The 27,006-nt window shown below is 43.1% G+C and overlaps 1 protein-coding gene across 1 annotated transcript in view; it reads left to right on the top strand.

Moving 5' to 3' along the window:
* Positions 1 to 27,006, top strand: part of ITGAE (integrin, alpha E (antigen CD103, human mucosal lymphocyte antigen 1; alpha polypeptide)) — a 96,670-nt gene that overhangs the window by 61,502 nt on the left and 8,162 nt on the right. The window contains exons 18-27 of the mRNA XM_006863472.1: positions 8,119 to 8,249; positions 9,482 to 9,645; positions 10,733 to 10,858; positions 16,804 to 16,877; positions 21,260 to 21,392; positions 24,359 to 24,451; positions 24,977 to 25,056; positions 25,766 to 25,840; positions 26,473 to 26,536; positions 26,622 to 26,723. Coding sequence (XP_006863534.1) covers positions 8,119 to 8,249; positions 9,482 to 9,645; positions 10,733 to 10,858; positions 16,804 to 16,877; positions 21,260 to 21,392; positions 24,359 to 24,451; positions 24,977 to 25,056; positions 25,766 to 25,840; positions 26,473 to 26,536; positions 26,622 to 26,723 — 1,042 coding nt within the window. The remainder of the gene's footprint in view (positions 1 to 8,118; positions 8,250 to 9,481; positions 9,646 to 10,732; positions 10,859 to 16,803; positions 16,878 to 21,259; positions 21,393 to 24,358; positions 24,452 to 24,976; positions 25,057 to 25,765; positions 25,841 to 26,472; positions 26,537 to 26,621; positions 26,724 to 27,006) is intronic.

Below are 27,006 nucleotides of genomic sequence, written 5' to 3'. Positions count from 1 at the left end.
CTGTGTACAGAAGGGATAGGATTGATCCTTGATGTGAAGACTCCTTCCCTCTCGGTTGGTCTTTTGAGTTACTACATTCATAAGTATAGGTCAAGTTAATCAAATTGTAGCAACTTACACTTGTTTCCTTTATCAAATTAAAAAAAATTTCTCTAGTTGAGTTCTGATTATCAAGCCATTGAAGTTAGGTCAAATGGGTACTATCTGCACGTTTGGGCATTCTTGTACGTCTTCCCTCACTTCATATCAGCTGGACACTTCACTCTTAGCTCTAGCCATCTGTGGCTATGTTCTTGTCCATGGGCTTAGGTGTCCCCAGATCTCACCACACTGCAGACCAACCAGGTTGATGGGTCTATGGAACATGGTTGAACTCAGCCCATATCTTCATTGCTGCCTTTTCCCCTGCTTCCATTCACCAGTAGACCATGTTGGTCACCAGCAAGTTTACATGTCTGCTCGTGTATTCCCTTTGTCTCACTCTTGGATGGGGGTTTGTCTGTTCAGGACATTCTTGATTCGTCTTTTCCTTTCTCCCACAATCCCATCAACAATTTGTTTCTTGACTCTGCCTTCTAAATGTATCGAATTCTGCCCACTTGTCTTCATCTATGTACCACTTCCCAGTACTCTAGAATACTGCCATGGCATTCTTCCATACCTCCCCTCACTGGGCTCTGTTCTCCACAGAATAGGGAATGATCACTTCACCCCCACCATGGTTTTCCTTTCCATGGTCTCCATTCCCATCTCCCTCTCTCGCTAATTATGTTCTAGCCAAGCAAACCCAGCTTGCTTGTGCACAGGAGCTTTGTACTAGCGGTTCTCTCTGCCTAGAATGTTCTTCTCCAAGATCTGCACCTCCACATGGTTGGCTCTTTCTTGATAACCGACCTTAACTTGAGTGCCTCCTCATCAGTGAGGTTACCCATCAGCACCCAGTTTAAGTAATTCACACTCTATTATGTTATACAACTGTACTTTTAAAAAAAAATCTTTTATTGTGAATTGAGTGAAGGTTTACAGAACTCATCATCAGTCCCACATTCAGCAAATCATATACTTCATGTCATTACAACATTCCCGCCATCACATAGCAGTATTTATGTCAGTCCACTTTAACTCTTACACTCCTCGCTCTGTCTTCATCTTTGTCAACCTCCTTCTTGTTATATATTATTGCCTTCCCCATCACCCAAGTTAACGTACACCTACCCTCTACCCTGTGAGTAATTTTCCCTTCCCTCCCACCCCTGATACCCATCAAGGAATGTTTCTTTTAGCAAAAAAACCTTTTCTTAACTTTTTACAACAGTGGTCTTGTGACACTTTTGTGACTGAGTAATTTCACTCAGCTTAAGTTCCTTCAGGTTCATTCATATTGTGAGGTGTTTCACAGATTCATCATTATTATTCAACATTGTGTAATATTCCATAGTCTGTGCGTAACAAAGCTTATTTAGCCATTCTTCTGTTGGGAACTTAGGCTGTCCCCATCTTTTTGCTATAGTGAATAGTGTTGCAGTGAACATGGCTGTGTATATATATATATATATATGTTTGTGTCACGGCTCTCATTTCTTAAGGATATATGCTATGTAGAGGGATTGCTAGGTTATGGACTCTTGGTATGGTGATGTAGGATCAGCATTAGACTTTGAACCACCAGTCAGCAGTTCAAAACCACCAGCTAGCTGTTCCTCAGACCCCTATACAGAATTGCTATGAATCAGAACCAACTCAACAGAACTGAACAACAACAATGGTATTTCTATTTACAACTTTTTGAGGAAGCCATTTTCCACAATGGTTGTACCATTTTCCAGTCTTACCAGCAGTGTAAGAGGGTCCTAGAGTCCCTACCAACATTTGTTGTTTTCTATTTTTTTGAACTTTGTTATCAATGCTGGAGTAAGATGATACTTCATTGTCATTTTGATTTGCATCGCTCTCTAATGGTTAATGAGGGAGTGTGGTGGCTCCATATGGTAAACACTAGACTGAACCACCAGATCCTTGGTTTGAGCCTGCTAGCCTCTTCCAGGGAGAAAGATGAGGCTTTCTGCTCCTGCAAAGATATAAAAACCTCGAAAACCCTAGACTCGGTCACTGTGACTTGGAATCGACTTGACAGCACTTAATAACAGTAACAGTGGGTAATGATCTTGTGCATTTCTTCATGTTTTTTGGCCCCCTCAATGTCTTTTTAGTGAAGTGTCTGTTCATGTCTTCTGCCCATTTTTAAATTGGTTATTTATCTTCTTGTTGTAGAGGTGTTTTTATAAATTTTACAGAGTAGTCCCTTGTTTGATATTTCATTGTCAACATTTTCTTCCAAGCCTGTCCTTTACTTTTTTGTTTTTTTGTCATTTACTTTTTAGGTGAAATCTTTTGATGCACATAGTGTCCAATTGTCAGGAGGTCCCAGTCATCTATTTTGTTTTCTGCTGTTTGTGTGTTATCAGTTATGTTTGATAGTGTATTTATGTCATGGATCAGAGCCCCTAAGTTTGTTCCTATTTATTTCATCGATGACCTTTATAAGTCTACGTTTCACATTTAGGTCTTTAAAAAATGTTGAGTTTGTTTTTGTATATGGTATGGGTGTGAGATATAGATCTTGTTTCATTCTTCTGCAAATACATTTCTAGTTTTGCCAGCGCTATTTGTTGAAGAGAGTATCCCTTCTCCATTTAATGTATCTTGGCCCTTTGTCAAAGATCAACAGAGGTGGATGGATTTACTTCTGGAATCTCAATTCTGTTCCACAGATCTTTGTGCCTTTCATTGTACCAGTATCACACTGTTTTGACTAGTGTGGCTGTGTAGAAGGTTTTAACATTGGGAAGAGAGAGGACTCCTACTTTGCTCTTCTTTCTCTGAGATCTCTTTTGTTTCTGTATGAAATGAATGATTACGTTTTCCATCTCTTTAAAGAATGATGTTGGAATCTGGATTGGGGTTACATTATACCAATCAATTGCCTTGGGTTGTGTTGGCATTTTCACAATGTTAAGCCTTCCTATCCATGAACAAGATATATTTTCCCATTTTTGTAAATCTCTTTTGTTTTCTTATAGTAGTGTTTTGTAGTTTTCTTTGTATAAGTCTTTTGTTTCTCTAGTAAGATTTATTCTTAAATATGTCATTCATCTTTTGGGTGGCTATTGTAAATGGTTATGTTTTCTTAATTTCCTTTTCAGAGCTGTCTTTATCAGTATAGAGGAATACAACTGATTTTTGTATATCGATCGTGTATTCTGCCACTTTGCTGAATCTTTCAGTGAGTTCCAATAATCTTCCGAGTCTCTGGGGTTTTTTATGTCTAGTATCATTTGAATTGCTGATCTTGAGGTTAGCAGCCCAACTTGTAACTGCTATGCTATGAGAGCACCCTATAGGATCATATCATATGCAGATAGAGTTTTACTTCTTCTTTGTCAATTTTGTTGTTATTGTTGTTAAGTGCTGTTGAATTGGATCCAGTTAATAGTGATTTCCAAGGAGCAGCTGGTGAGTTTGAATCATTGACCTTGTGGTCCCTTGTGCTTATCTTACAGTGCTACAGCAATTTGGATACATTTAATTTCCCTTTCTTGCTTTATAGCTCTGGCTAAGACTTCCAGCACAATATTGAATAGGAGTAGTGATAAAGGGTATCTTTGTCTGGTTCCTGTTCACAAGGGAAATGCTTTCAGTTTCTCTCCAGAGTGATGTTGGATGTTGGCTTTTTATGGTGGTGGTGGTTGTATGCTATGGAGTTGGTTCTGACTCATAGCGACCCTGCATAGGGTTTCCAAGGCTGTAAATCTTTACAGGAGCTAAAAGCCTCATTTTTCTTCCATGGAACAACTGGTAGTTTTGAACTGCTGACCTTTAGGTTAGCAGCCTGACTTGTAACCATTATGCTACCAGAGCTCCTTATGTTGTTAAGTTCCCTCAAGTCAATTCTGACTCATAGCGACCCCATAGAGGGTTTCCAAGGAGTGACTGGTGAGCTTGAACCACCGACCTTGCAGTTCAAATGACTTTGCAGTTTGACACATTAGCTTACAGCGCCACACCAGGACTCCTTATAGATGCCCTTAATTATATTGAGGAATTTTCCTTTTACTCCCTTTTTTTTTTTGAGTATTTAAATCAGGAATGGGTGTTGGAGTTATTCTAGTACCAGCAACTTTTAAGCATTGTGTTATTTCATTTCCATGTATTTGATTTTTTTCTTTGATCTTCCTACTGTTGATTTCTACTTTCATAGTATTGAGATATGAGAAGATGCTTTGTAGTATTTTGATATTTCTTAATTTATTGAGGCTTGTTTTATGGCTTAACAGATGGTCTGTTCTGGAGAAAGTTCCTTGTACACTGGAAAAGAAAATATACTGTCCTGTTGTTGGTTGAGTGTTCTGTCTATGAGGTCAAGTTGGTGTTGTTTACTTCCTCTGGGTCTTTGTTGATTTTCTTTCTAGTTGTTCTGTCCTTCATCAAAAGTGGTGTATTAAAATCTCCTGGTGTGGCATTGTAGAATCAGCACTGGACTGTGACCCATAGGTCGGCAGTGCAAACCCACCAGCTGCTTCTTGGAAACCCTATACAGGGTCGCTATGAATCGGAACTGACTCGATGGCACTTGACAGCAACAAAAAACCCAGCTATTATTTGAGAGTTGTCTATGTCTTTCTTCAGATCTATTAGAGTTTGATTTATGTATTTTGAAGTACTTTTATTGGGAGCATAAATAATTATTATGATTATGTTTCTTGTTCAGTTGATATAATGTCCTTCTTTGTCCCTTATGCTAGTTTTTGCCTTAAAGCATATTTTATCAGAGATTAATATTGTCTATCTTGCTTGGTTTTTTTTTTACTCTTAGCTTGATATATTTTCCCATCTTTTGATTTTTAGTCTATTTTTGTCTTTGTGCGTAAGTTGTGTCTCCTGTAGACAGCATATTGAAGGTTCCTGTTTTCCTGTCCATTCTGCTACTCTCTGTCTTGACTGGTGCATTTAATTCATTTACATTCAGTGTAATTGTCGATATGTATAAATTGATTGCTTTTACTTTTCTGTGTGTGTGTGGTGTTGCTAATTTGTTCCACATAAATTTCTGCACTGAGCTCATTTTGTTTGTAGGTTTTCTTTCATTTTCATTTCTCTTGTGTTAACGTTTACTAAATGTTTCTGATATTCTTTTTTATTTTGATGTGATGGTGCATTCATTTTCTTTGAAGTTACCCTGTAATTAATTTCTTCTCCATTTAAAGCAGTCTGTTTTATCTCAAAATTGACTTGACTTCTTCCCCATTTGGAGGTTCTTGTTGTTGTTATGTGCCGTGGATTCGGTTCTGACTCATAGTGACCTTGTACAAGGTTTCTGAGGCTGTTCTATAGCGACACTATTTCTTCTTTTTGCTTTGTCGTTGACTTTATTATAAAACTGATATCTCTGGTTCCCTATTTTCAGTCTTGTAGGTTTTATTTTACTTTGGCTATTACTATATCCAGGAGTCCTGGTGTGGCGCTGTGAGCTAATGCGTCAGACTGTAAAGTCATTTGAACTGCAAGGTCGGTGGTTCAAGCTCACCAGTTGCTCCTTGGAAACCCTCTACAGGGTCGCTATGGGTCAGAATCAACTTGAAGGCACTTTTAACAACAACATTACTATATCTGGATTAAGTTCTGGGTGGTGTTGTCATGTATGCTAATCTCAGATTGTACAACTTTATTTTTAATATAGTATTACCACCAGCTGTTGTCAAATTGGTTCCAACTCATGACAACCCCATGTGTGTCAGAGTAGAGCTTTGTTTGCGTCTTTGAGTTTTAATGTCTGTTGTTGTTATTAGGTGTCTTCAATTCAGTTCTGACTCATAGTGACCTCATGCCCAACAGAACAAAACACTGTCTGATCCTGCGCCATCCTCACAGCCATTGTTAAGCATGAGCTTAACTCATTACTACTGCCACTGTGCCAATCCATTGGGGGGGGTCTTACTCTTTTTCACTGATGCCCCACTTTGCCAAGTATGATATCCTTCTCCAGGGAATGGTCCATTCTTATAATATGTCCAAAGTATGAGAGTGCAAGTCTTGCCATCTTGACTTCTAAGGAGCATTCTGGTGTACTTCTTCCAATACAGATTTGTTTGTTCTTCTAACAGTCCATGACACTTTAAATATTCTTTTTTAAACTATAACTCAAAATGCATCAATTCTTCTATGGTCTTCCTTATTCACTGTCCAACTTTCACATGTATTTGAGGCTATTGAAAGTACCACAGCTTGAGTCAGATGCACCTTAGTCCTCAAACTGACACCTTTGCTCTTGAACACATCAAGAAGGTCTTGTGAAGCCTATTTGCCTACTGTCGCATTTCCTTTGATTTTTTGACTGCTGTTTCCATGAGTGTTGATAGCGAATCCAAGCAAAATGAAGTCTTTGACAACTTTAATCCTTTCTCCATTTATCATGTTATTTATTGGTCCAGTGGTAAGGATTTTATTTCCTTGACATTGAAGTGCAACCCATATAGAAGGCTGTGGTCCTTGATTTTCATCAGTAAGTATTTTAAGTCCTCTTCGCTTTCAGCAAGCAAGGTTGTATCATCTGCATATTGCATATTGTCAATGAGTCATCCTCCAATCCTGATGCTATGTTCTTCTTCATATAATCCAGCTTCTCAAATTACTTACTCAGCATGCAGACTGAGTAAGTGTGGTGAAAGAACACAGCCCTGGTGCCCACCTTTCCTAATTTTACATCATTTGGTGTTGCACTTCATTGTCAAGAAAACAAAATTCCCAGAGCCTTCAGAGCACCTTATACTTCTTCCTTGAAAGATCATGGGCTCTTGATCATATGTTACCTCTTGAAATGGTTGAATATCCTCATCATTTGTCATTCCCAACATAGTAAACCATGTGATTGTCACATTCACAATAGCCAATGCCAGTCTGTTTCTGCTTGCTAATCTCTAGGATATCAATGTTTATGCATTCCATTTCATTTTTGACAACTTCTAATTTTCCTATAGTCCTACTTCATACATTCCATGTTCCAATTATTAATGGATGTTTGAAGCTGTTTCTCCTTATTTTGAGTTGTGCCCCATCAGCAAATGAAGGTCCCAAAAGCTTTACATTCACATCATCATAGTCAGCTCTACTTTGAGGAGACAGCTGCTCCCCAGTTGCATTTTGAGCACCTTCTTACCTGACAGACTCCTCTTCTGGCACTGTGTCTGACAATAATACTCTGGTGCTGTTCACGTTTCACTTGTCAACACTCTGCTACTATCTGGCAGTATTCCTCTGCTATTCAGAAGGTATTCAGTGGCTAAACATTCAGAAGTCTGTCTTTCCTTTTTCCTAGTCTGTCTTAGTCCGGAACCTCATCTCATCTCAAAGCTGTCCACCACGGGTTTACCCTGCTGCTATTTAAAATACTAGTGGCATAGCTTCCAGCATCACAGCAAAATACAAGTCACCCCAGTATGACAGACTGACAGACGAGTGGTGGTTCAATGCTGTGAACTTTTGGAAATAGATTGCCGGGCCTTCGGAGGTTCCTCTAAGTGAATGTGAACTGCCAACCCTTTGGTTATTAGCTGAATACGTAACCATTTGTGCCCTTCAGGGACTCTGTTGTTGTTGTTGTTGTTGTCATGTGCCGTGGAGTTGGTTCCGACTCTGTAACATTACTAAATGCATAGTGTTTTCCTGTTTTTTCCCGTTTGCTTGCTTATTGTCTGCTTGCTTTCTCACTGGAGTTGGGTTATACCTCTATTTCTACTGTATCCTAAAGGATTCCTACTTGTCCTGTAGGTTAGGCATTTGGGCTGCAAGGTAAGTGGTTCAAACCCATCAGTCACTCAGAAGGAGAAAGATGACGCTATCTAGTCCCATACAGATTTGTAGTCTCAGAAGCCCTCTGAAACAGTTCTACGGTGCCCTACAGGGTGGCTGTGAGTCAGAGTGGCCTCAGTGATGGTGAGTATGAGCTGTATCCTGAGGGTTTAGAATGGCACTCGGCATACTGTAGATGAATGAATAAGTAACCCAACCCCTGACCCAGAAGCTCTACAGTCGCTTCTAATGGTTCTCTTGCCCTTGTTTTAGCTCAAGACCTGTAGTTCATCTGAAGGTGACCATGAAATTCACGCCTCAGGAACTGCCCATTCGCTTCAATGGCACAGTGAATGCAACTTTGTGCTTTGAAATCAGCTCTGGGACCCCAGCTACCAAGACAGGTAATAGACAGCCTAGCTGACCCAACCATGTGTTGTGGTCATCCCTTGTTGGGTTCTATAGTGGGCAGAGAATGAGGACTGTGTATGTGTGGGGTGGGTGGTTGGTATGAGATCTTGGTACTTAAAATCGTATGATTAGAGGGTAGATATTTCAATACTACAAAAAGCAACCATTAAGTTAGTTCTGAATCATAGCAACCCTGTATCCAACAGAATGAAATACTGTCAAGTCCTGTTCAGTGTGCGCTGCCTCAAAAAAGACCACACTCTGAGGAGATTTATCTGTTGGGAACAGGGCCATTGGATCACTTCCTTAGGGTTGAAGGGTTGAGCTTCTGAAAGAAGATTCAGAAAAAGGCTAGCATTTCTGCCCACAAGTGTGCATGTGTGGGTAGGCGTTTCTGAAGTGCCTTTCTTCCATCTTACTCATGTACATCTATCTTCCTCCCCACCTCATCTATTCTCCCTGGCCCAGGAGGCCTTTGGTAAATTGCCAGAGGCCTGACTTCCCTGCCTGCCCCTTACCTGACACTGGCTGGAGTCGGTTTCCTGCAGGCTGAGGCATGGCTTTCACAGCTCAGGAATTTACTGGCAGCCCAAGGGTTCGAATCCCTCAACAACAGTCCCCAAGGCTTAGTCTCTCAGTAAACTCTCCCGAGATGTCTCTCTACTTCCCACAGTTCAGAGAGTGCTCTCCTGGGGTGGCTGATTGACCTCAGAAGGAGGCCATTGTTAAATTGGGGAGGGATGCTAGAAAAATGGCAGACCTATCACAGGATCGGTGGTAGTTCAGACCCACCAGCCACTCCTCAGAAGCCCACTACAGAGCTGCTATGAATCAGACCAGACTTGATGACAACAGCATCCATTCCAGCTGCAGAGGCACGAGCCTGAACAGCAGCTGCTGAGTGTCTTTGTGATGCTGAACAGATGTCTTGCCCTCTCCGTTTGGTTCCCTGCTTCTGGCTCTGCTACCTGTAGGTCTTACTCTATGGCTTCTCTTTCTGTGCTCTTCCTCCCCTTGGTTTCTTTCCTCACTCTTCGCCTCCTCCCCAAATGAAGGCTGACTCAGCCCTGGAATGTGTATGAGGGACGCAAACTAGGTACTAGAGACCAAGAGGAGAAGAAACTCAGGAGCCCCGCCCCAGGGAAGCGGCTGTGCAGGAACCTCAGCCTGGGGTTTACCTATCCAAGCCTCATCAGGAAGGTTTTAGAGAGACATCTCTTTGCAGGCCTCCAAGGGACATCTCTCAACTTCACGTTGGACGTGGATGTGATGAAGCACAGGAGAAGGCTGAAGTATTCAGATGGCAAGACTTCTCTGAGCCTCCTTCGGGAATGGCCCAAGGAATCACAACTCTGTGAGCCCCTCAAGTTCCACCCTGTGGAAGGGGAGGTAAGTGGAGGAGTTTAAAAGGGAGTCCAGAGAGAGTGTGTATCACTGGGAAAAGATTCAAGGTGTGTGCAAAGAAGAACGTATAGCTGCATCTGTCATCAAGGCAGGGAAAATCATGCCACTAGATCAAGAGCCATGTAGTGACCTGAGAGATGGAGAGTGAGTGCAGAAATCCAGATGAAAGAAATGGGATGAAACGGAACACCTGCCCTTGAGACTCCTGAAATGTTCTAATTGCTGGCGTTCTTCTTAGTAATAAATCAGGAATCACATGTGTGCCTCCCTCCTGGGTTCACCTGACAAGAGTAGTGGGACAGAGAGCCCCCATGAGGGGAAACATTGGAAAATGTCAACAAATAAAAGGAAGAAAGAGAAGGGCACGAGTTATCATTTAGAGAGAGTTACTCCCGACAAAAGTGCCCAGGACTCAGAACCTAACAGGACCTAGGAAATGGACCTATAAACACCATACGTTCCAATAAGCAAAGCTCATGAAATATGCCTCTTATTTTACATCTGAATGTATTAATTGGGTTAAGAAAGAGTGGCCTTCCATAGCTCCATTTTCCACCAGACAGTCATGCTCACGTACTTGCATATGTTCCGGCCTCATATCTTGATAAGGCTGCCTTGAGCAAAGAGAATGGCAAATGGCATTTGAATGAGCCCCTCCCTCTTTCCGGTTTTTACTTCTCTCCTATGTCCTCCATGCTGCCTAGAGAAAGCTCTTTGTAAAACACACATGGGACCGTGGCTCTTCTCTTCAGTGGCTCCCACTTGCCCTATGAATAAAGCCCAGGCCAGTTCTTAACTCCTGATGGGCAGAACCCCTTTGTGATTCGGAGAGGAACCATAAGAATATGATTTTTGAGGGCATAGCAGATCAAGGAAAACGTTTTTTGAAATCTCTTAGAAACTTACTTGAAGGAAGTTTTCTTTCAGCCTGACTTATTTGGAAGATGCATAGTGTTTCTTTTCTGACTCATCACTTGCCTTGTTTACTTGTTATGACTGAATCCAAGCTAAAAGTGTTTTCCTTGCCATCTTCTCCCTGTTTCCAACGCTGCCTTCCTTGGTGGCCCTGCAGCTCATTGAAGACTACTTCTTCAACATCCATTTCAACATCAGCTACCAACTCAAGACCCCCAAGGCCATCAGGAACTATGCCCATTCCATCCTGGACCACTACACTGAGCCCTCTGCCATCTTCCAGGTGAGTGTGTCCTGGGTATCTTTTTAATTACTCGAGGACACTTAACAACAAAAACAGCAATCTCCTATTCACTAAGCCTTGATTTAATTTGTTCTCCCAGTCTTTTCTGAATCATCTAACTTGTTATCAACACCAAAAAGAAACAGCCTTTAAATAAAGTATGTCCATCTAGGAAATGAAGATGACTAGGACCCAACCCTCTGGGGAGCCATCCTTGTATAAAACACCTACTCCCTAACTTAAAAAATGTTAGACAGTACACAGGTCCCTCACTGTGTAGGTGGGGAAACTGAGTCCCAGAGAAGCTGTTTACTTGTCCAGGGCCTCTCTGATGGGTAACACAGGTTGTGTGCAGGGTTAGTTCTTTAATGTTCACAAAAAAAGTGCTTGCTACATACTTAACCAAGTGTATGGATGTACTAGGATCTGGACTCGGCAGGGATCTGTGGTGGCAGTGTGGTGTGGGTCCCATGTGGATGCTGGACTGGAGCTGTCTTGCCCTGCACTGCAAAGAGGATGTCCTTCGGTGCACCTGCCTACCAGGGCCTTGCCCAGGCCTGGAGGCTGACTGTCTGGCCCCACCAAACTCACCCTAAGCCTTTGTCCTGGGATTCATAATCGTAGCTAAGACAGGCAGCTAGTGTCACAAGAAACTTTATTCATAATTAAGGGAAATCAGATGGGGGAAAGAATGTTGCTGATCCTGTGATTTCCCCCACCCTGGCCTCTGGTCTACTCTAGTAGTCTCCATTTCTACCTTCTTACAGAGTCTAGAAAACCCAGCAAGAACAAACAAGTGATGTGAGCATTAAAAAGCAATAATTGCAGTCATTTGGAATGAATTGAGTCTCAAAAAAAAAAAAAAGCCAAAGGTAGTTCCTGCTGGCACAGAACACTTTTGGGTAACAAAAAGTATGCATTTGAATACCTGCTTTCCAACACCTAATATACCAGTCACAATGTTGCTGAGTGCTGTTGAGGCGATTCTGCCTCAAAGTGGCTCTGGGTAGGGTTTCCCAGGTTGTCAATCTCTACGGGAGCAGAAAGCGTCATCTTTCTCCCCAGGAGTGGCTAGTAGATTCCAACTGCTGACCTTGGGGTTAGCAGGCCAACATGTAACCCACTATGCCACAAGGGCACCCCAGTCCCAGTGTTATGAAGCAATAGGAGAACAACATAATCCAGGTGACTGCTCCCGTTGCTCATCTGCCCAGGAAGGAGAATCAGGTTCCCTGTGAGTGAAGATGATCATCTTCATTTCTTAGGTGAAGAGGTTTTATTTTAAGGCTGTTTCTTTTGGTGCTGACAGCAGGCTAGATGATTCAGAAGAGATTGGGAGAACTAATGAAATCAAGTTTTAGTTAACAGGAGATTGGTGTTTTTGTTGTTGTTAAGTGCCGTGGAGTCAGTTCCGACTCACAGTGACTCTGTAAAAGGTTCTAAAGCTGTAAATCTGTGGGAGCAGAACGCCTCAGCTTTCTCCGCGGAACAGCTGGTAGGCTTGAGTCGCCAAGCTTGTGGTTAGCAGTCCACAAACTCCCGGTAAGGAGATTGTCACAGATTATATATATTCTGTTTTAAAGGTGTTTTATTTAGAAATATGTGATTTACTGAAAAGCTACAAGGACAGTACAAAGAATGTCCATGCACCTTTACCCAGATTCTCCAAACATTAGCATTTTACTACGAGGGTGAGTCAAAAATTACTCACACTCTGATTATATTAAAACACCTGTTCACATCCACGACTGATGGCAATATTGAGTGTGCACATGAGATGATTCTGTCGAATAGATGAGTAACAGTATATCATGTGGCAGATAGATCATTTGCAAATCAGCCATGGCTCTGCCTGTGAGATAATCCACAACAGATTTGGGTTTTGAAAAGTTTGTGTGAGATGGGTACTGAAACAACTCACGGAAGACCATAAACAGAAGGGTTTGGACATCTGAAAACAACATTTGGACCAATACTTGAAAGAAGGTAAAAGTTTCCTTGGAAAAAAAAAATCATTACTGATAACTAGACATAAATTCATCTCTATGAGCCTGAGAGCAAACGGCAGACTATGGAATGGAAACATCCTCAATTGCCAACCAAGACAAAGTTCAAAAGTCAGCCATCAGCTGGAAAATTGATGCTTACAGTATTCTGGGATTCTCAAGGACCAGTATTGGAACACTATCAGGAAACAGATTCAATAATCAGCACTGTTCATTGCAGTGAGATACCCACCACCCCCACACACTGAAGAGCTGAAGCCTAAACTTCAGATTCAATGCAGCAGACTGCTACCCAAGGGCGTTGTGATCTTGCATGACAATGCATATCCACACACCTCTGCCCACACTGCTGACACTCTGCAAAAACTTCCTTTTGAGGTGTTAAAGCATCCTCTCTATAGTCCTGATCTTGCTCCATCAGACTTTCACCTGTTTGGTCCCCTGAAAACATCCCTTTTTTTAAAAAAAAAAATTTGACTCACCTTCTTATATTGGTCTCTCCCTGTCTGGAGAAAAGACGAGTTAAGAAAGTGGAAGGCTCATGGAAACAATTAGTCTAGTACGTTAATGGACCATGAGACATCATTCTCCATGGCCTGAGACCAGGAGAATAAGGTGGTACTCTGCTACCATAACCAGCTGCTCCAAAATGGATCTTACTGGGAAATTCAGGATTGAGTGGGCGAAAAGTGTGGGACAAAACTGAAAATCATAAAAGAGCAGGTTTACTAGTGGAATGAACCTTAGAGTATGGCCCTGGAGTGAACTCACTCATATGCACAGTTTTCAGCCAAACATTAGATAGATCTATAAAGGGAATAATAACACTAGTAAAGTTCCCATACCTTATAATAATAATAATGATTTGAGATGAAAAAGGGAGCATTCCAAGGATAAACTTGAGAAGAGTTAGGAAAGAAGGAGAAGTGGAACCAGGAAACCCAGGGAGGAAGTGGGGTGAGTGATGTTACCTGTGAGGACCGCAACCAACAACACGAAACAAAACGTGTGTGAATTGTTGACTGGAAAGCTGATCTGTTCTGTAAATCTTTACCCAATACACAGTAAAAAGCTTAAAATTAAAATCCTCTTTGCAAGCCATCATAGTAATAATCAATGAGAGTAGTAATCATAAGTAGATGATAAAATGCCTTTGTACATAGTCTCAAAACTCTCCCCCAGAAGATACTTAGTAATTACCAAGGGAAGTAGCACCAGTAGCAGGAAGATCAACATCATGTGCGACCTGGCACAATGCACTGAGACAGACACAATGTCACATTTGTGATCGTTCTGCCAACAATCTATAACCTGAATTTAATCATGAGAAAGTACCAGACAAAGCGAAATTAAGGCATAGTCTAAAATAACTTGCACGATTTAAGTTCTTAAAAAAGTTCAGACTTGCTGGACATGTTGAGATTGGAGGAATCCCCATGACTATTCTGAGATACTGTTTAAACCGGACCCAAACCTAGCCCCTGGAGTTACTTTTTAGCTAAGTAACAGATTGGCTAAGAAAATAAAGAATATAGTCCGTGAGAACAACAATCCTTTAAAAAAGCATCTATATGAGACCAAATGGTCAAGAATTACCCTAAAACAAAGATTAGAAAAAGGGAAAGGGAAACTAAATTACCAAAAACAGAACAACTAGACAGAATTAACGGGAATGTTGATACATTGTGAAAAGTGGAACCAATGTCACTGAATAATTTGTGTAAAATTTGTTAAGTGGGAGCCTAATCCACTGTGTGAACTCTCACCTAAAACACAAGAAAATATTACTTAAAAGAAAGTAGCAGGTATTCTTCAATAATGGCATTAAAGACAAAAGCTAAGACACTATCCCAAATGTAAGGAGACTAGTTGCCATGAGTCAGAATTGATAAACATTAATGGCAACAACATGCAACGAATAACCTTGAATTGGATCGTGGGCCAGAATGTGTTGTTGTTGTTAAAAGGACGTTAATAGGGCAACTGGCAAAATTTGAATAAAATCTGTGGATTGGATCATAGTATTTTATCAATGTTAATTTCCTGATTTTGATCATTTTGCTGGGTAATTGGAGAGAATGTCTTTACGTTTTAGGAACTATAGACTGACATATAGAGGATCAAGAGGCATTTGAAGTTACTGTCAAATGGTTCAAAATAATACATATGCATGTGTATATAGATTTATATTATGTGTATATATTACATACCTAGAGAGAAGGAGGAGGGAAGAAGGAACAATAAAACAAATATATAAGGGTGAGTCAAATTGTCTGCATCCTGGCTGTAGAATTTATTTTAATCAGTTTTTAGAAAAGACAAATGCATCATTTTTTGACATAATCTCCTTGCTTTTCAATCCACTTTGTCCATATGTCAACAAGTTTTCATATTCCCTAATCTAAAATATGTGTTAGGCTGAGCTGAGAACCGCAAATGCACTGCTGTCTTCATTTCTTCACCAGAGGTGAATCTTTGTCCTCAAAGGGCTGTCTTTGTGGTCTGTGTTATGCCATTTGATCTTCGTGTCCTCCAAAACTATGGTCCTGAACCTCTAGGCCAGTGATTCATCCCTTCAAGGTGTCTGGTTATGTCTAAGAAGTTTTCACAATTTATGGCAGAGATTTTTTTTTAATCCCACCTATAACACAGGTGAGGAGAAATCCCCCTGGTGTTTGGCATTTAGAAGTTCCCAGCGAATGACTCCTAGCTCAGAGCTTAGGTGGTTTACCCCTGTTCTATTTCACTGAGATTGGGAGGAAAAGATCAGGCTACTTAACTAGATTAAAAACAAAACGTTAAGATTGTTGAAATGGCAAGTGTTTTATTACCTATATATTTACAACAGTTTAAAAAAGTGCAAAACAACAAAAGCCCCTACACAAAACTGTCAACACAGTCAAGTAGAACCCCAGACTAACTTCTACAAACTGCATTGCCCTGCTCTAGGAAGCAGAAACCCTATACAGGGTCGCTGTGAGTGGGAACTGACTCAACATGAAGGTAGCAGAAAGGCTCCCTAGCCTTGGGCTCCCATTCCAGCCCCAGCCCATGGTGGCAGTTCCTGCGTCCGCCTGCAGAGGCGATCATGGGTTGTTGGGGAGCTGGATGCTGAGCTTCTCCAGTTACCGAGCCTGCTACTTGGCGCTGGTAGAGTAATGGTTATGAATCAGACTGTGAACCGCAAGTTCAGCAGTTTGAAACTACTGGCTGCTCTGCGGGAGAAAGATGAGGATTTCTGCTCCCATAAAGATTTACCACTTTGGAAACCCTGTACAGGGAGGGTCACTATGAGTCAGAACCGACTCCACAGCACATAACAACTCCGAAACCCTATACAGGGTCACTATGAGTCAATGGCACTTAACAACAACACTTTAAACAATGTTGATTTCTCACCCTGCACTGGGCCTTTTGGGCCAAATGTGACTTTTTAGGTTCATTTACTGGGGGCAAGATTGCAAGAGAAATATTTAACCTACAGAGAAGACTAGTCACCAGGGCAGAAGAGCTCATGGGCCTGGACTCTGCCAGCCTTTCCTGCCCGTATCAAAGTAGTAAAAGAGTTTGCTTCTCAAATGTGTTCAGAGTAGTGAGTTACGTGTGCCAGTACTTAATTCTCTCTGTGTGCATGTGACGGATGCTCCTCTATCCTGGGAGTGTCAGCCTCGTTTTGATCGTGGCTAGAGGCTTGCCTCCTGGTGTGCCTGCAGTGTAAGACCAAGCACATCCCTTCCCCTGACTGTCTTCCCAGGTAGACCAAGGGACGTGACAGTCACACGTCTCTTGGCTAGGCAGGCACCACGCCAGCTTCACCGCCCCTTACTTATCTTCTCAGTATAAGCAGGACAATAGGATCTCTGAAGAAGATGGTGAGGGAGGGCTGCCGGGGGTGGCAGGGTCCTGGACTGATCCTGCCCCATCTTTGTCTGCTTACAGCTGCCCTATGAGAAGACCTGCAAGAATAAGACATCTTGTAATGCTGAATTACAGTTGGACTTCACCATCTCCCAGTGAGTTGGATACAGTCTTTGTGGTTTTTGCTCTTAATGGAAGGGCCCTCTCCCTGAAGGCTTACCTGGGCAAGACCTTCATCAGGATGGAGAGCTTACATCTCTCGCCTTCCCCTCCAAGCCCATGAGGGACTTTTGCATTTATTATTTCCTTGCATCCTCAGCCACCCTATGAAGGAAACAGGAGAGAAATTTGTATTTCCGTTTTACAAGTGAGGAAACTGAGGCTTAGCAGTTGAGGGCACTGTGGGGCTCATAGTGGTCATTTGATAGACTTTGAGCCCAGGTTTTATGACATCCTGGACAATGCGATTTTCATAGACCAGTAATAATTTCTTCCCTGGCTCACCTCCTGACCACACTGATCAAATATTTATTGAATATCTATCCTGTGTTGCTCACTGTCTAGATGCTGGGGATACATTAGTGAGCAGCACAAAGTCCCCGCCCTCCGGAAGTTTTTAGGGCGGGAAGATAATACCTGAGTGCCCTCTGTAATAGATTCTGAGAGGTGCTATGGAGCAAAATCCGGCCAGAAGTAGGAGGGAGTGCTGGGTAGAAAGACATTGCAGTTTTATATGGGGTGGGGTGGGGGCTCCTTGGGAGGTGGCATTTTCACAAATGCAGGTGGAGGTGGAGGAATGAGCATGTCCAAGGGGAGAGCACCTTTACATACCCTGGGTTGAGAGCAGGGACCCCAGCATGGTTAGAGTATAGAGAGGAGGCAGAGAACATAGAAAAAGAGGTCAGAGAGGTAACGCAGGGGAAGGGGCATTACACAGCGCTTCCTAGACCTTCCATAAAAGCTTTTACTGTGAGCTGTGGAGCCAAGATGAAGACAGTTCAACAAATCACTCCTGCTGTTGTGTTGAGGATAAAATATGTGAATAAAGGTGAAGCTATTGTAATCACTCAAGTGAGCTGGTGGCTTGGACCAGCATAGTAACCATGAAGGTGGTTATATATTTTGAAGCTTGAGTCCATGGAATTTCTGATAGATTGAAGGTGGGGAGTGAAAAAAAGAGAGGGATCTAAGGTGTCTTCAAAGGTTTCAGCTTGAGCATCTAGAACTACCTTGTCTAGTAGACACATTTGGCTATTTAAATTAACTTAGATGCAATAATGTGAAAAATCTTGGTCCTCAGTTGCCACTTTTCAAGTGTTCAGTACCCACATAAGGCTTGTGGTGCTGGGCAGCACGGAGATAGAACGTTTCCATTGTTGCAGAACATTCTATGATGAATTATAGAATGATGGAGTTATAAATCGCTGAATTGGGGTAACCTTTGGGAAAATGGTTTTGGGAGGCAGAGTGCAAAGGAGAGACCCTAAGTTTGGCTTTGGATATGTGAGGATCTTAAAATGCTCTCCTTGGGCTCCAGTTCTCTGTAACATAGTACTAATGATCTTTAGCTGGGCAAAGCTGGCATCTAGGAGGATGAACGCTGGTGCCCGAATCCTGGGAAGCCTTTTCATAGGCGTGTGCAGGAATTGTGTTTTAGAAGTGTCTGGCTTAAGGCTGCCCTTCCCAATCACTGAGACCCCAATTCAAGACATTAGAGTTGTTTGGAACCAAGCCTCACAAGCATATGCAGCTGTTTCCAGAGGAATTAATTACAGCCCAGGATTGCCCTCCTTGTCTTCAGTGAATTATAATTACAGTACATGCAGACTGCTTCATACCGCCACCTAGTGTATATAGCAAGCACATCTCTTCGTTATTCAAAAATATCATGGAGCCTACTTGCCAGCATTTAAGTGAATTCGTAGGAGCTTTTGTAGGGTCGTGGTTATGAGTTGGGTTGTTAACCTTAAGCAGTTCAAAGCTACCAGCTGTTTTGTGGGAGAAAGATGAGGCTTTCTGCTCCTGTAAAGATTTACGGCCTGAGTTGGAACTGACTCCATGCCACACCACTAAGTGAATTTTTGTTTTTGCTTTTGAAATCTTGGACCTGGATCCCTAAAATAACCTACTGAAAGCTACAGGCCCTTCTCGCTACAATATTATATGCGATGCACAAATAGTTTGCATTCAGGACCCTCTGGAAATGTCTTTGGAGTTCAGGTTAAGAATCTTCTAGTCAACTAACATTTAAACATCTGGTAGCGTAGTGGTTACGAATTGGGCTGTGAACCTTAAGGTCAGCGGTTCGAAACTACCAGCCGCTCCGCGGGAGAAAGATGAGGCTTTCTACTCCCGTAAAGATTTACACCCTCGGAAACCCTATACAGGGTCGCTATGGGTCAGATCTGACTCGATGGCACTTAACAACAACAACAACAACAACAACCTGACTCATGGAGCCCTGGTGTGGCGCTGTGGGTTAATATGCCAGACTGCAAATCCGTTTGAACTGCAAGATTAGTGATTCAAGCTCACCAGCGTCTCCCTGGAAACCCTATACAGGGTCGCTATGGGTCAGAACCGACTTGACGGCACTTAACAACAACAACAACCTGACCCATGCCATGGTATTTTCAGTAGCCTCATATGCATGTGAAAGTTGGACAATGAATAAGGAAGACCAAAGAAGAATTGATGCATTTGAGTTACAGTATTGGAGAAGAATATAAAAAGTACCATGGGTTGCCAGAAGAACATATAAATCTGTGTTGGAAGAAGTACAGCCAGAATGCTCCTTAGAAGCCAGGATGGTGACACTTTGTCTCTTAATCTTCAGACATATTATCAGGAGGGACCAGTCCCTGGATAAGACATTATGCTTGGTAAAGTGGAGGGTCAGCGAAAAAGAGGAAGACCCTCAACGAGATGGATTGGCACAGTGGCAGCCTCAATGGGCTCACATGTAGCAATGATTGTGAGGTTGGTGCAGGACTGGGCAGTGTTTCATTGTGCATAAGGTTGCTATGAGTTGGCACCTAACAACAACTGTGTCATATGAAACTCTTGTAGTGCAGTGGATTACAAGTTGGACTGCTAACCAAAAGGTCAGCAGTTCAAATCTCCCAACCACTCTGTGGGACAAAGATGAGGCTTTGTGCTCCCGTAGAGCTTTACAACATTAGAATTCCTATACAGAGTCACTATGAGTAGGAATGGACTCAACAGTACACAACCAGTACCTTGTTATTCAGGAGTCGCTGGCTAGTGTTCAACTTCTAACCAAAAGGTTGACAGTTTGAAGCCACCTTAAGGCACCTCGGAAGATGGACCTAGCATTCTGCTTCCTTGAGAACCCTGTGGAGCAGTTCTACTCTGCACACGGTGGTTACCCTGAGTCAGAATGGACTCGATGACCTTCAGATGTCCCAAGCTGAACTCCTTGCTCCGTTCCCCACACCACTCCAGCCTCCCTTCTTCGTTCACTCCATCCATCAATAGCACCACTCAGTCTCCAAGCTGGACACTCAGGACTCTTCCCTCACTGTTTGGTGTACAAGTGTGGCCTTACCCTCCCTCCTGCCCCCTACTGCTGCTGTTGTTGAGTGCCACCAGGTCGGTTCTGACTCATATCTGCCCTGTATAGTGTGTCCAAGGAGCAGCTGTGGTTACTGCTGGCTTATTTCAGGCTCATGTTATCTGTCACATCAGATGCTCTAACTGGTATCTGCCTTGTGTCTCTCTCCAATCAATCAGTTCATCCTCTTCTCAGCTGCCAGAGAACTTTTTTGTTTTGTTTTTTTCCTTTAAACACATTAGAGCTGCACCTTCCTTCGTTGGGCATTTCAGACGGTTAGAACATTTTCTTTCTATTATTCATGAGCGTTCTTGTAGCTCTCCACTTCCGATATGTATTCTGCAGTCTGAATCCCCAGTACTGCCGTATCCCTGAGGCATCTCTTCTCTAGGCTAAAAGATCCAGCCTTTACATCGGAAGGGCCTTCATGATCCTGTGGATGGGAAGGCTGAGGCCAAGAAAGGGAAACTCTCTGAGGGCAGGCACAGTGTCTGTCTTGTGCACCACTGATCTCAGTGGTGAGCACCCAAAGGATATCTGCTGAATGGAGGGACTTGTGTACAGAAGTCCCTTGCCTCAAGCCATAGTAAGTTGGTGGTAGGATCAGGATCTGGACCTAATTCTCCCAGCTCCTTCTGTGGCTGCTAGAATCTAGGCAAACTAGTTTCTCTAGACTCCGATTTCCCCCTCTTTTTAAAATGGAATCTGAGTCATTGTACTATTCCCTAGGGTTATAAAAATTAACATGAAGCATTTAGTGCAGTCCCTGGCACATGGTAGCCATTGCTGTCATCTCAGACATTAATGAAGGGAGGGTGGCATTTCAGGTGTTTAATTATGTTGAGGGAAAGATGCTCTAGACTCAGTGTAAGAAGCCAATTAAGCATGGGCTATTATATTGCACCTAGACACCATTAACCAGTAACATTTTGTCTATTTGTATCCCTCCCCTCCCCTGTACAGGCAGAATTTGGTGATAGGTGATACAAAGGAGCTGATTATGAATCTGAATGTAACTAACTCTGGGGAAGATTCCTACATGACCATCCTGACTGTGCAATACCCCAGGATCTTACAGTTTAAGAGGATACAGACGGTAACCATGGGAGCAGCTTCAGAAACATGCCACTCGTGTCCCCTCATCACACACCTGCTTGCTTTTTATGCAGCCTCCTGCCTGGTTCTCCTGCCTCCAGCTTCCTCTTGCTCCACCTCATATCTGTTAATTAGATGAATCCCCTCCAACCCACCCATATGCCATGGACCCAATCATGCCATTCTTTGAGTCCAAAACTTCAACGTGCCCTTTTATCACACCGTCATTCCTCACTGTCTAGCCTTTCCTAACCTGGGTTCTGGAGATAAATAAGGTTTATTCCCCGAGGCATTGAGAGAGTGAAATGTCACTGGGACTAGGACAATCAAAGGAGCCTTGGTGTGGCGCTGTCGGTTAATGCGCTGGACTGCAAGATCGGTTTGAACTGCAAGGTCGGCGGTTCAAGCTCACCAGCTGCTCCTTGGAAACCCTATACAGGATTGTTATGAGTCGAAATGACTCAACGGCACTTAACAACAACAAAGAAAATAAAAATCTTTACTGCCATTTGTCAGGTAGCCCCTGGGTAGAGCAAATAGTTGGCATTCAGCTGCTAATCAAAAAGTTGGCAGATTGAATTCACCCTGCAGCCCCACAGAGGAAAAGCCTGACAATCTATGTCTGTATGACTAAAGCAAACCTGTTGCCTTTGAGTTGGTCCCAGCTCACTGTGACCCCCTACGTTGTAGAACACACGGTGCTCTAGGGTTCTCAAGGCTGTGATCTTTGGAAGCAGATCATCGGTCTTTCTTCCAAGGTTCTTTGGGGTGAACTTGAACCACTAACCTTCTGTGTTAATAGTTGAGCAGCTTAAGTGCCCAGGGAGTTGACCATCCGATTGTTGTTGTTGTTATGTACTGTTGAGTCGATTCTGACTCATAGCGACCCTGAACAAGGTTTCCTAGAAGCAGCTAATACCCACTGAAAAGCAGAAGTGCAATTCTACTCCGACACAAGGCTGCCACGAGTCAGGATTGAGCTGATGGCAGTGGGTTTGGGGTGCTTTTATTGTTGCTTTGTTTCAAATAATTCTTTAGGTTAGGATCACAGACATGATGCAACCGTGAAGGTAATAGGAAACAATCTTTCGCCTGAAGTAGGAAAGTATCATACAACTGGAAAATGTTTTCTAAAATTGTAGACTATCAGAGACTTTGCTGCTGGAAGCTACATCAGTAATTATGAGAACATTTTCCTCTTGCTTGGAGAACCTAGGGGAGAAAGATGTGGCTGTCTGTTCCTGTGACGATTTATAGTCTCGGAAACCCTATATATAGATAGGGTTGTTATGAGTGGGCACTGACTTGATGGTTGGTGGAGAATCTTAGTCACTTTCACAATGAGAAACAGTCTCTTTTCCACGAAGTTGCCGAACTCTAGGCTTCTGAACACAATTTTTCACATCTTAAACCACAAGGTCAGTGGTTCAAAGTCACTGGCTCCTCCTCGGAAACCCTAGATAGGGCCGCTGTGACTCAGAACTGACTGCAGTGGCACTTAAAAACATCTTTACAGTTTCTATAGAATGAGTCCTTGGGGGCTGCTGCAGACAGTCCAGAGCTGATGTTGATTGCCCTCTTTCCACACAGCCCTGCTCTGCTTTGGGATTGTTAAAAACCTGCTTTATGTCAATATCACCTAAATTCCGTTCTTCTCCAGAATATTGTAATGACTCTTCGCCCCCTGTCCCCTTTTTTTGATGAACTCCACCACAGCAGGGTCTTCCTCACTGCAGTGAGTCAATAAACCTGACGTTTGTCATACTGCAGATTTCTCCCTGGTGACCTTAGTTTAATTGGAAGAGGAAAACATTCACTAAATGAACTTCTCTCATATTCAATCTCAGTGAAACTAGTGAAGGCCCAAGGTGAGAATGGCTTTGTGACAAGGCGTGGGCTCAGGGTCCTCTCAGCCTGTCCACTGTATTTATATTCCATGTCCAAATGACTCCTTCCCCATGAAGGCTTTGTATTCCTTCTAGTTGGAATTAAGGAGTCCCTGAGTGGTGCCAGTGGTTAATTGCTCAACTATTAGCTGAAAGGTTGGTAGTTCAAACTCACCCAGAGGTCCCTTGGAAAGTCTGGTGATCTGCTTCCAAAAGATCCTAGTCTTAGAAACCCTGTGAATTACTTCTACTCTGCCCACATAGGGTCACCTAGAGTCTGACTAGTTGACAGCTAACAATACTCATCACATATTCAGTGTGATGACCCTAAGCAAGAGCTCTGGAAGCATAGTGGTTAAGAATTGGGCTGTGAACCGCATGGTCAGCAGTTCGAAACTACCAGCTATTCCGCGGGAGAAAGATGAGGCTTTCCCATAAAGATTTATAGCCTTGGAAACCCTGGACAGGGTCGCTGAGTCGGAACCGACTCCAGGGCACATAACAACAACAACAATCCTCTCTGTCATCAAGTTGATGCCCACTCATGGCGGCCCTGTGTAGGGTTTCTGAGACTGTTAAGTCTTTATGGGGACAGACATTTTTCTCTATGGATGGTTGGTGGGTTTGAACCACCGACTTTGTGGATAGCAGCCCAGTGCCTAACCTGCAGCACCATCAGGGCTCCTTAATAACAATGTTGTTGTTAAGTGCCATCGAGTCGGTTCTGACTCATCGCAACCCTGTATAGGGTTTCTGAGGATCAGCTGGTGGATTTGAATTGCCGACGTTGTGGTTTGCAGTCCAGTGCTGATCCTAGAGTGCCACACACCAAATAGTTGGAATTAATAACTTTTGCTCACTGAGATTCTGTGTGTTTCTCCCAGCTCTATTCAGTTCTGGCATTTCAGTTCCTCAACGATCTACTTCTAGGCATTCCTGTCTAGCTTGGGAGGAAGGCAGGGACCTGGCTGATTTGTAGTCTGTGGTCCAGATGAGGGTGCCTGCCATGTGGGGAAATGAGTGACTGTTGAACTGGTGTGAGGAATCTGCTCCTTTGCCTTTTGTCCTTCTGTGTTCACAGCCTACATCTCTGCATATTCAGTGTGATGACCCTCAGCAAGATGCTACTGCCATGAACTGCAAGATTGGCCACCCCGTATTCAAGAGGTCGTCTGTGAGTTTGCTTTGAATGGTTGGCTCTTACTACCCTGGGTCTCTCAATTACGGTCCCTGCATGTGTCTACTGCGGTCAGTCCACAGCAGAACTTGGATCTGATAATGTTGCTCTGAAAGTAGGGAGTGGGAGAGACAGACGATGGGTTCTCAGTATACATACAGCCAGAGACAAGCTGATAGTTCACCCTAGTGAATGAGACTTGGGGGTAATAGGGAAGGAGCATCAGAGCAAAGGTTTTTAGTCCCAAGGTGAACCCTTATCTATTGATTATCTTTGTGCTGCTGAACAGTCACTGGTCTCTGCAGCAGTTTTTTCAGCTGTAAAATGGGAATAATGTCATCTGTCCTGTTGAGTCTACATCTACAGTGCAGGGCTCACGTGAAATAATGAATGTGGAAATGAGCTACAAAAATGTAAGGAATTATGAATTGTCTCTTAGGCTTCTTTAGGTATTAGGAAGCAGTATGAGTTGTGAGTAGTATAGAAGGAAATCAAGTGACCATTTCTTTCCCTTTAAAATAGGCAGACATCATGATATCTTGGCAGCTAGAGGAGAATGTCTTTTCCAACAGTACAGAGGACATCACTGTGACCACCACCAGGTGAGTGATACCTGTGTCACCCCAGACTCAGGCTGTGTCCCTGAAGGAAGTCCCTCCCACCTGCATAAGGAATGTCTGTGAGCCTCCACACCCAATCTCCCTTCAATGATCTAGCAATGCAAGGATGTGTCACTTCGCACACAAAGTGATACTGTGGGTAGCCTGGTGGAATAGGTCATTAAACAGGTCATTTAACTGAGTAGCTGTCATTTGCAAAGTCTCCCTGTCTGGGAGTAGGTGGGGTGGGGTAAGATGTGTAGTTCTCAAGTGAGGGTTCTGCCCTCCAGAAAGTGTTCACACTGTAGGGGGATCTACTTGCCAGGAATATTACTAAGCATCCTACAGGCCAGCCTCCCCATCACTATCACCAACATGCACGCACACTGAAAGACTTCCAAAATGCCAGTCGTGCAGAGGCTGAGAAACCCTGGTTCTAACAGTGTTTCTCCAAGTGAGGTCTTTAGCCCACCTGCATTACCAGAATTTGTTAAAATGCAGATGTCTCAGCCCACCCAGACTAACTGAACCAATCAAGGGGGAAATTCTAAGAATCTGCACCTTAACAAACTCTCCTCAACCCTCTTCTGTACTCCAGATCCATCATCTCCGACTTTTTCTTTTCTTACCCCTGATGGCTCTGGGAAGCCATCATAAGCAGTTGTTAATATGCAAAGCAGGGGTCTGGGAACTGACACACTGTATTTCCTAGTTCCAACATAGGGTCTCCAGTCAGTAAGAGTGCAACCATGACATTCAAGCGTGCCTTCACTGCAATGCTTAACAAGTAAGTGTTTCCAGGGGGCCTAGGAGACAGCTTCAGAGACGGTCTCTCTGGTGGTCAGGATGAATGTGGGTCACACTCTTCTTTGAGGATGCTGCTTAGAACCAGGCTCCAATATTGATCTCTAGGATTGGGCCTTAGAAACTCCATAAGGAGCCCCAGTGGCACAGTAATTCAGTGCTTGGATGCTAATCAAAGGGTGAGCAATTGGAACCTGGCAATCTGCTTCCTTAAAGATGGCAGTCTTGGGAACCCTATGGGGTACTTCCACTCTGTCCTGTATGCTTGCTATGGGTCAGAATCAACTTGACAATATCCCACCACGGGGGGATCAGAGGAGCAGTGCCAACAGGTCTTGCTGTAGGGGTGCCACTGTGGTGCTAAGGAGAGAAGAGAGGGGCTGTGGGGCTGGGAAATAAGGAGGAAGAAAAGCAAGGTTACTCTTGGCATGATAAGAGACAGCCAGCATGTCAACCCAATCTGGGATGAAGGAGAATTCAAATATTCTCCTTCATCCCAGATGCCCTATAGACACTTGGCATGTTGACAGCCAGTTTCAAATCCTGTTAAGGATCCAGTGCCCTCTGTCCTAGTGTACTCAGTTGGTAGCATTACACACGTACTCTCAATTGCAGACCATTGGTGATGTATATGAACACAAGCAAGAGTCTTCTTGACCACAAAGAATTCATCTTCAATGTAAGTACCTAGTGCTTATCACTGCAAAGCTATAGGTGGCAGAGCAACCCCAGCTTTGATTTCCCATGCTGATTTTGTTTTGCAGATACGTGGGGATAATCACTATGATGCCCAATTCCAGTTGCAAATTTGTGTTCCAATCAAAATCCACGGCTTTCAGGTTGTAAATGTGATGAACTACACCCAGGTACTTATATGGGGCTCTCTATCACAATCAAATCACTGTCTAGAGTGACTATGGGTTTCCAGAAGAGAGTTCTAGTAAAGGAGTATCAACTAGCTATGGGAAAACAGGAGTAAATTCCAAAGTCACGTTTAGAAAGCACAGGTCTATAAAGGCACAGGTCTATAAAGCAACATTTTTATTTCCCCTTGATGAAAAATAAGCAAAAAAGTCAAACCTTGTTTAGTTGCCATAGAGACATTTATTTTCCCCTTTGAAAATGGATAAAATTTTGCTTTTCTATGTA

The sequence above is a fragment of the Chrysochloris asiatica genome, unplaced genomic scaffold (genome assembly GCF_000296735.1).
Source record: "Chrysochloris asiatica unplaced genomic scaffold, ChrAsi1.0 scaffold00054, whole genome shotgun sequence".
In the NCBI taxonomy this organism is placed as follows: Eukaryota; Metazoa; Chordata; class Mammalia; order Afrosoricida; family Chrysochloridae; genus Chrysochloris; species Chrysochloris asiatica.
The sequence above is the reverse complement of the archived record's forward strand: the minus strand, read 5'-3'. Positions and strand labels throughout refer to the sequence as shown.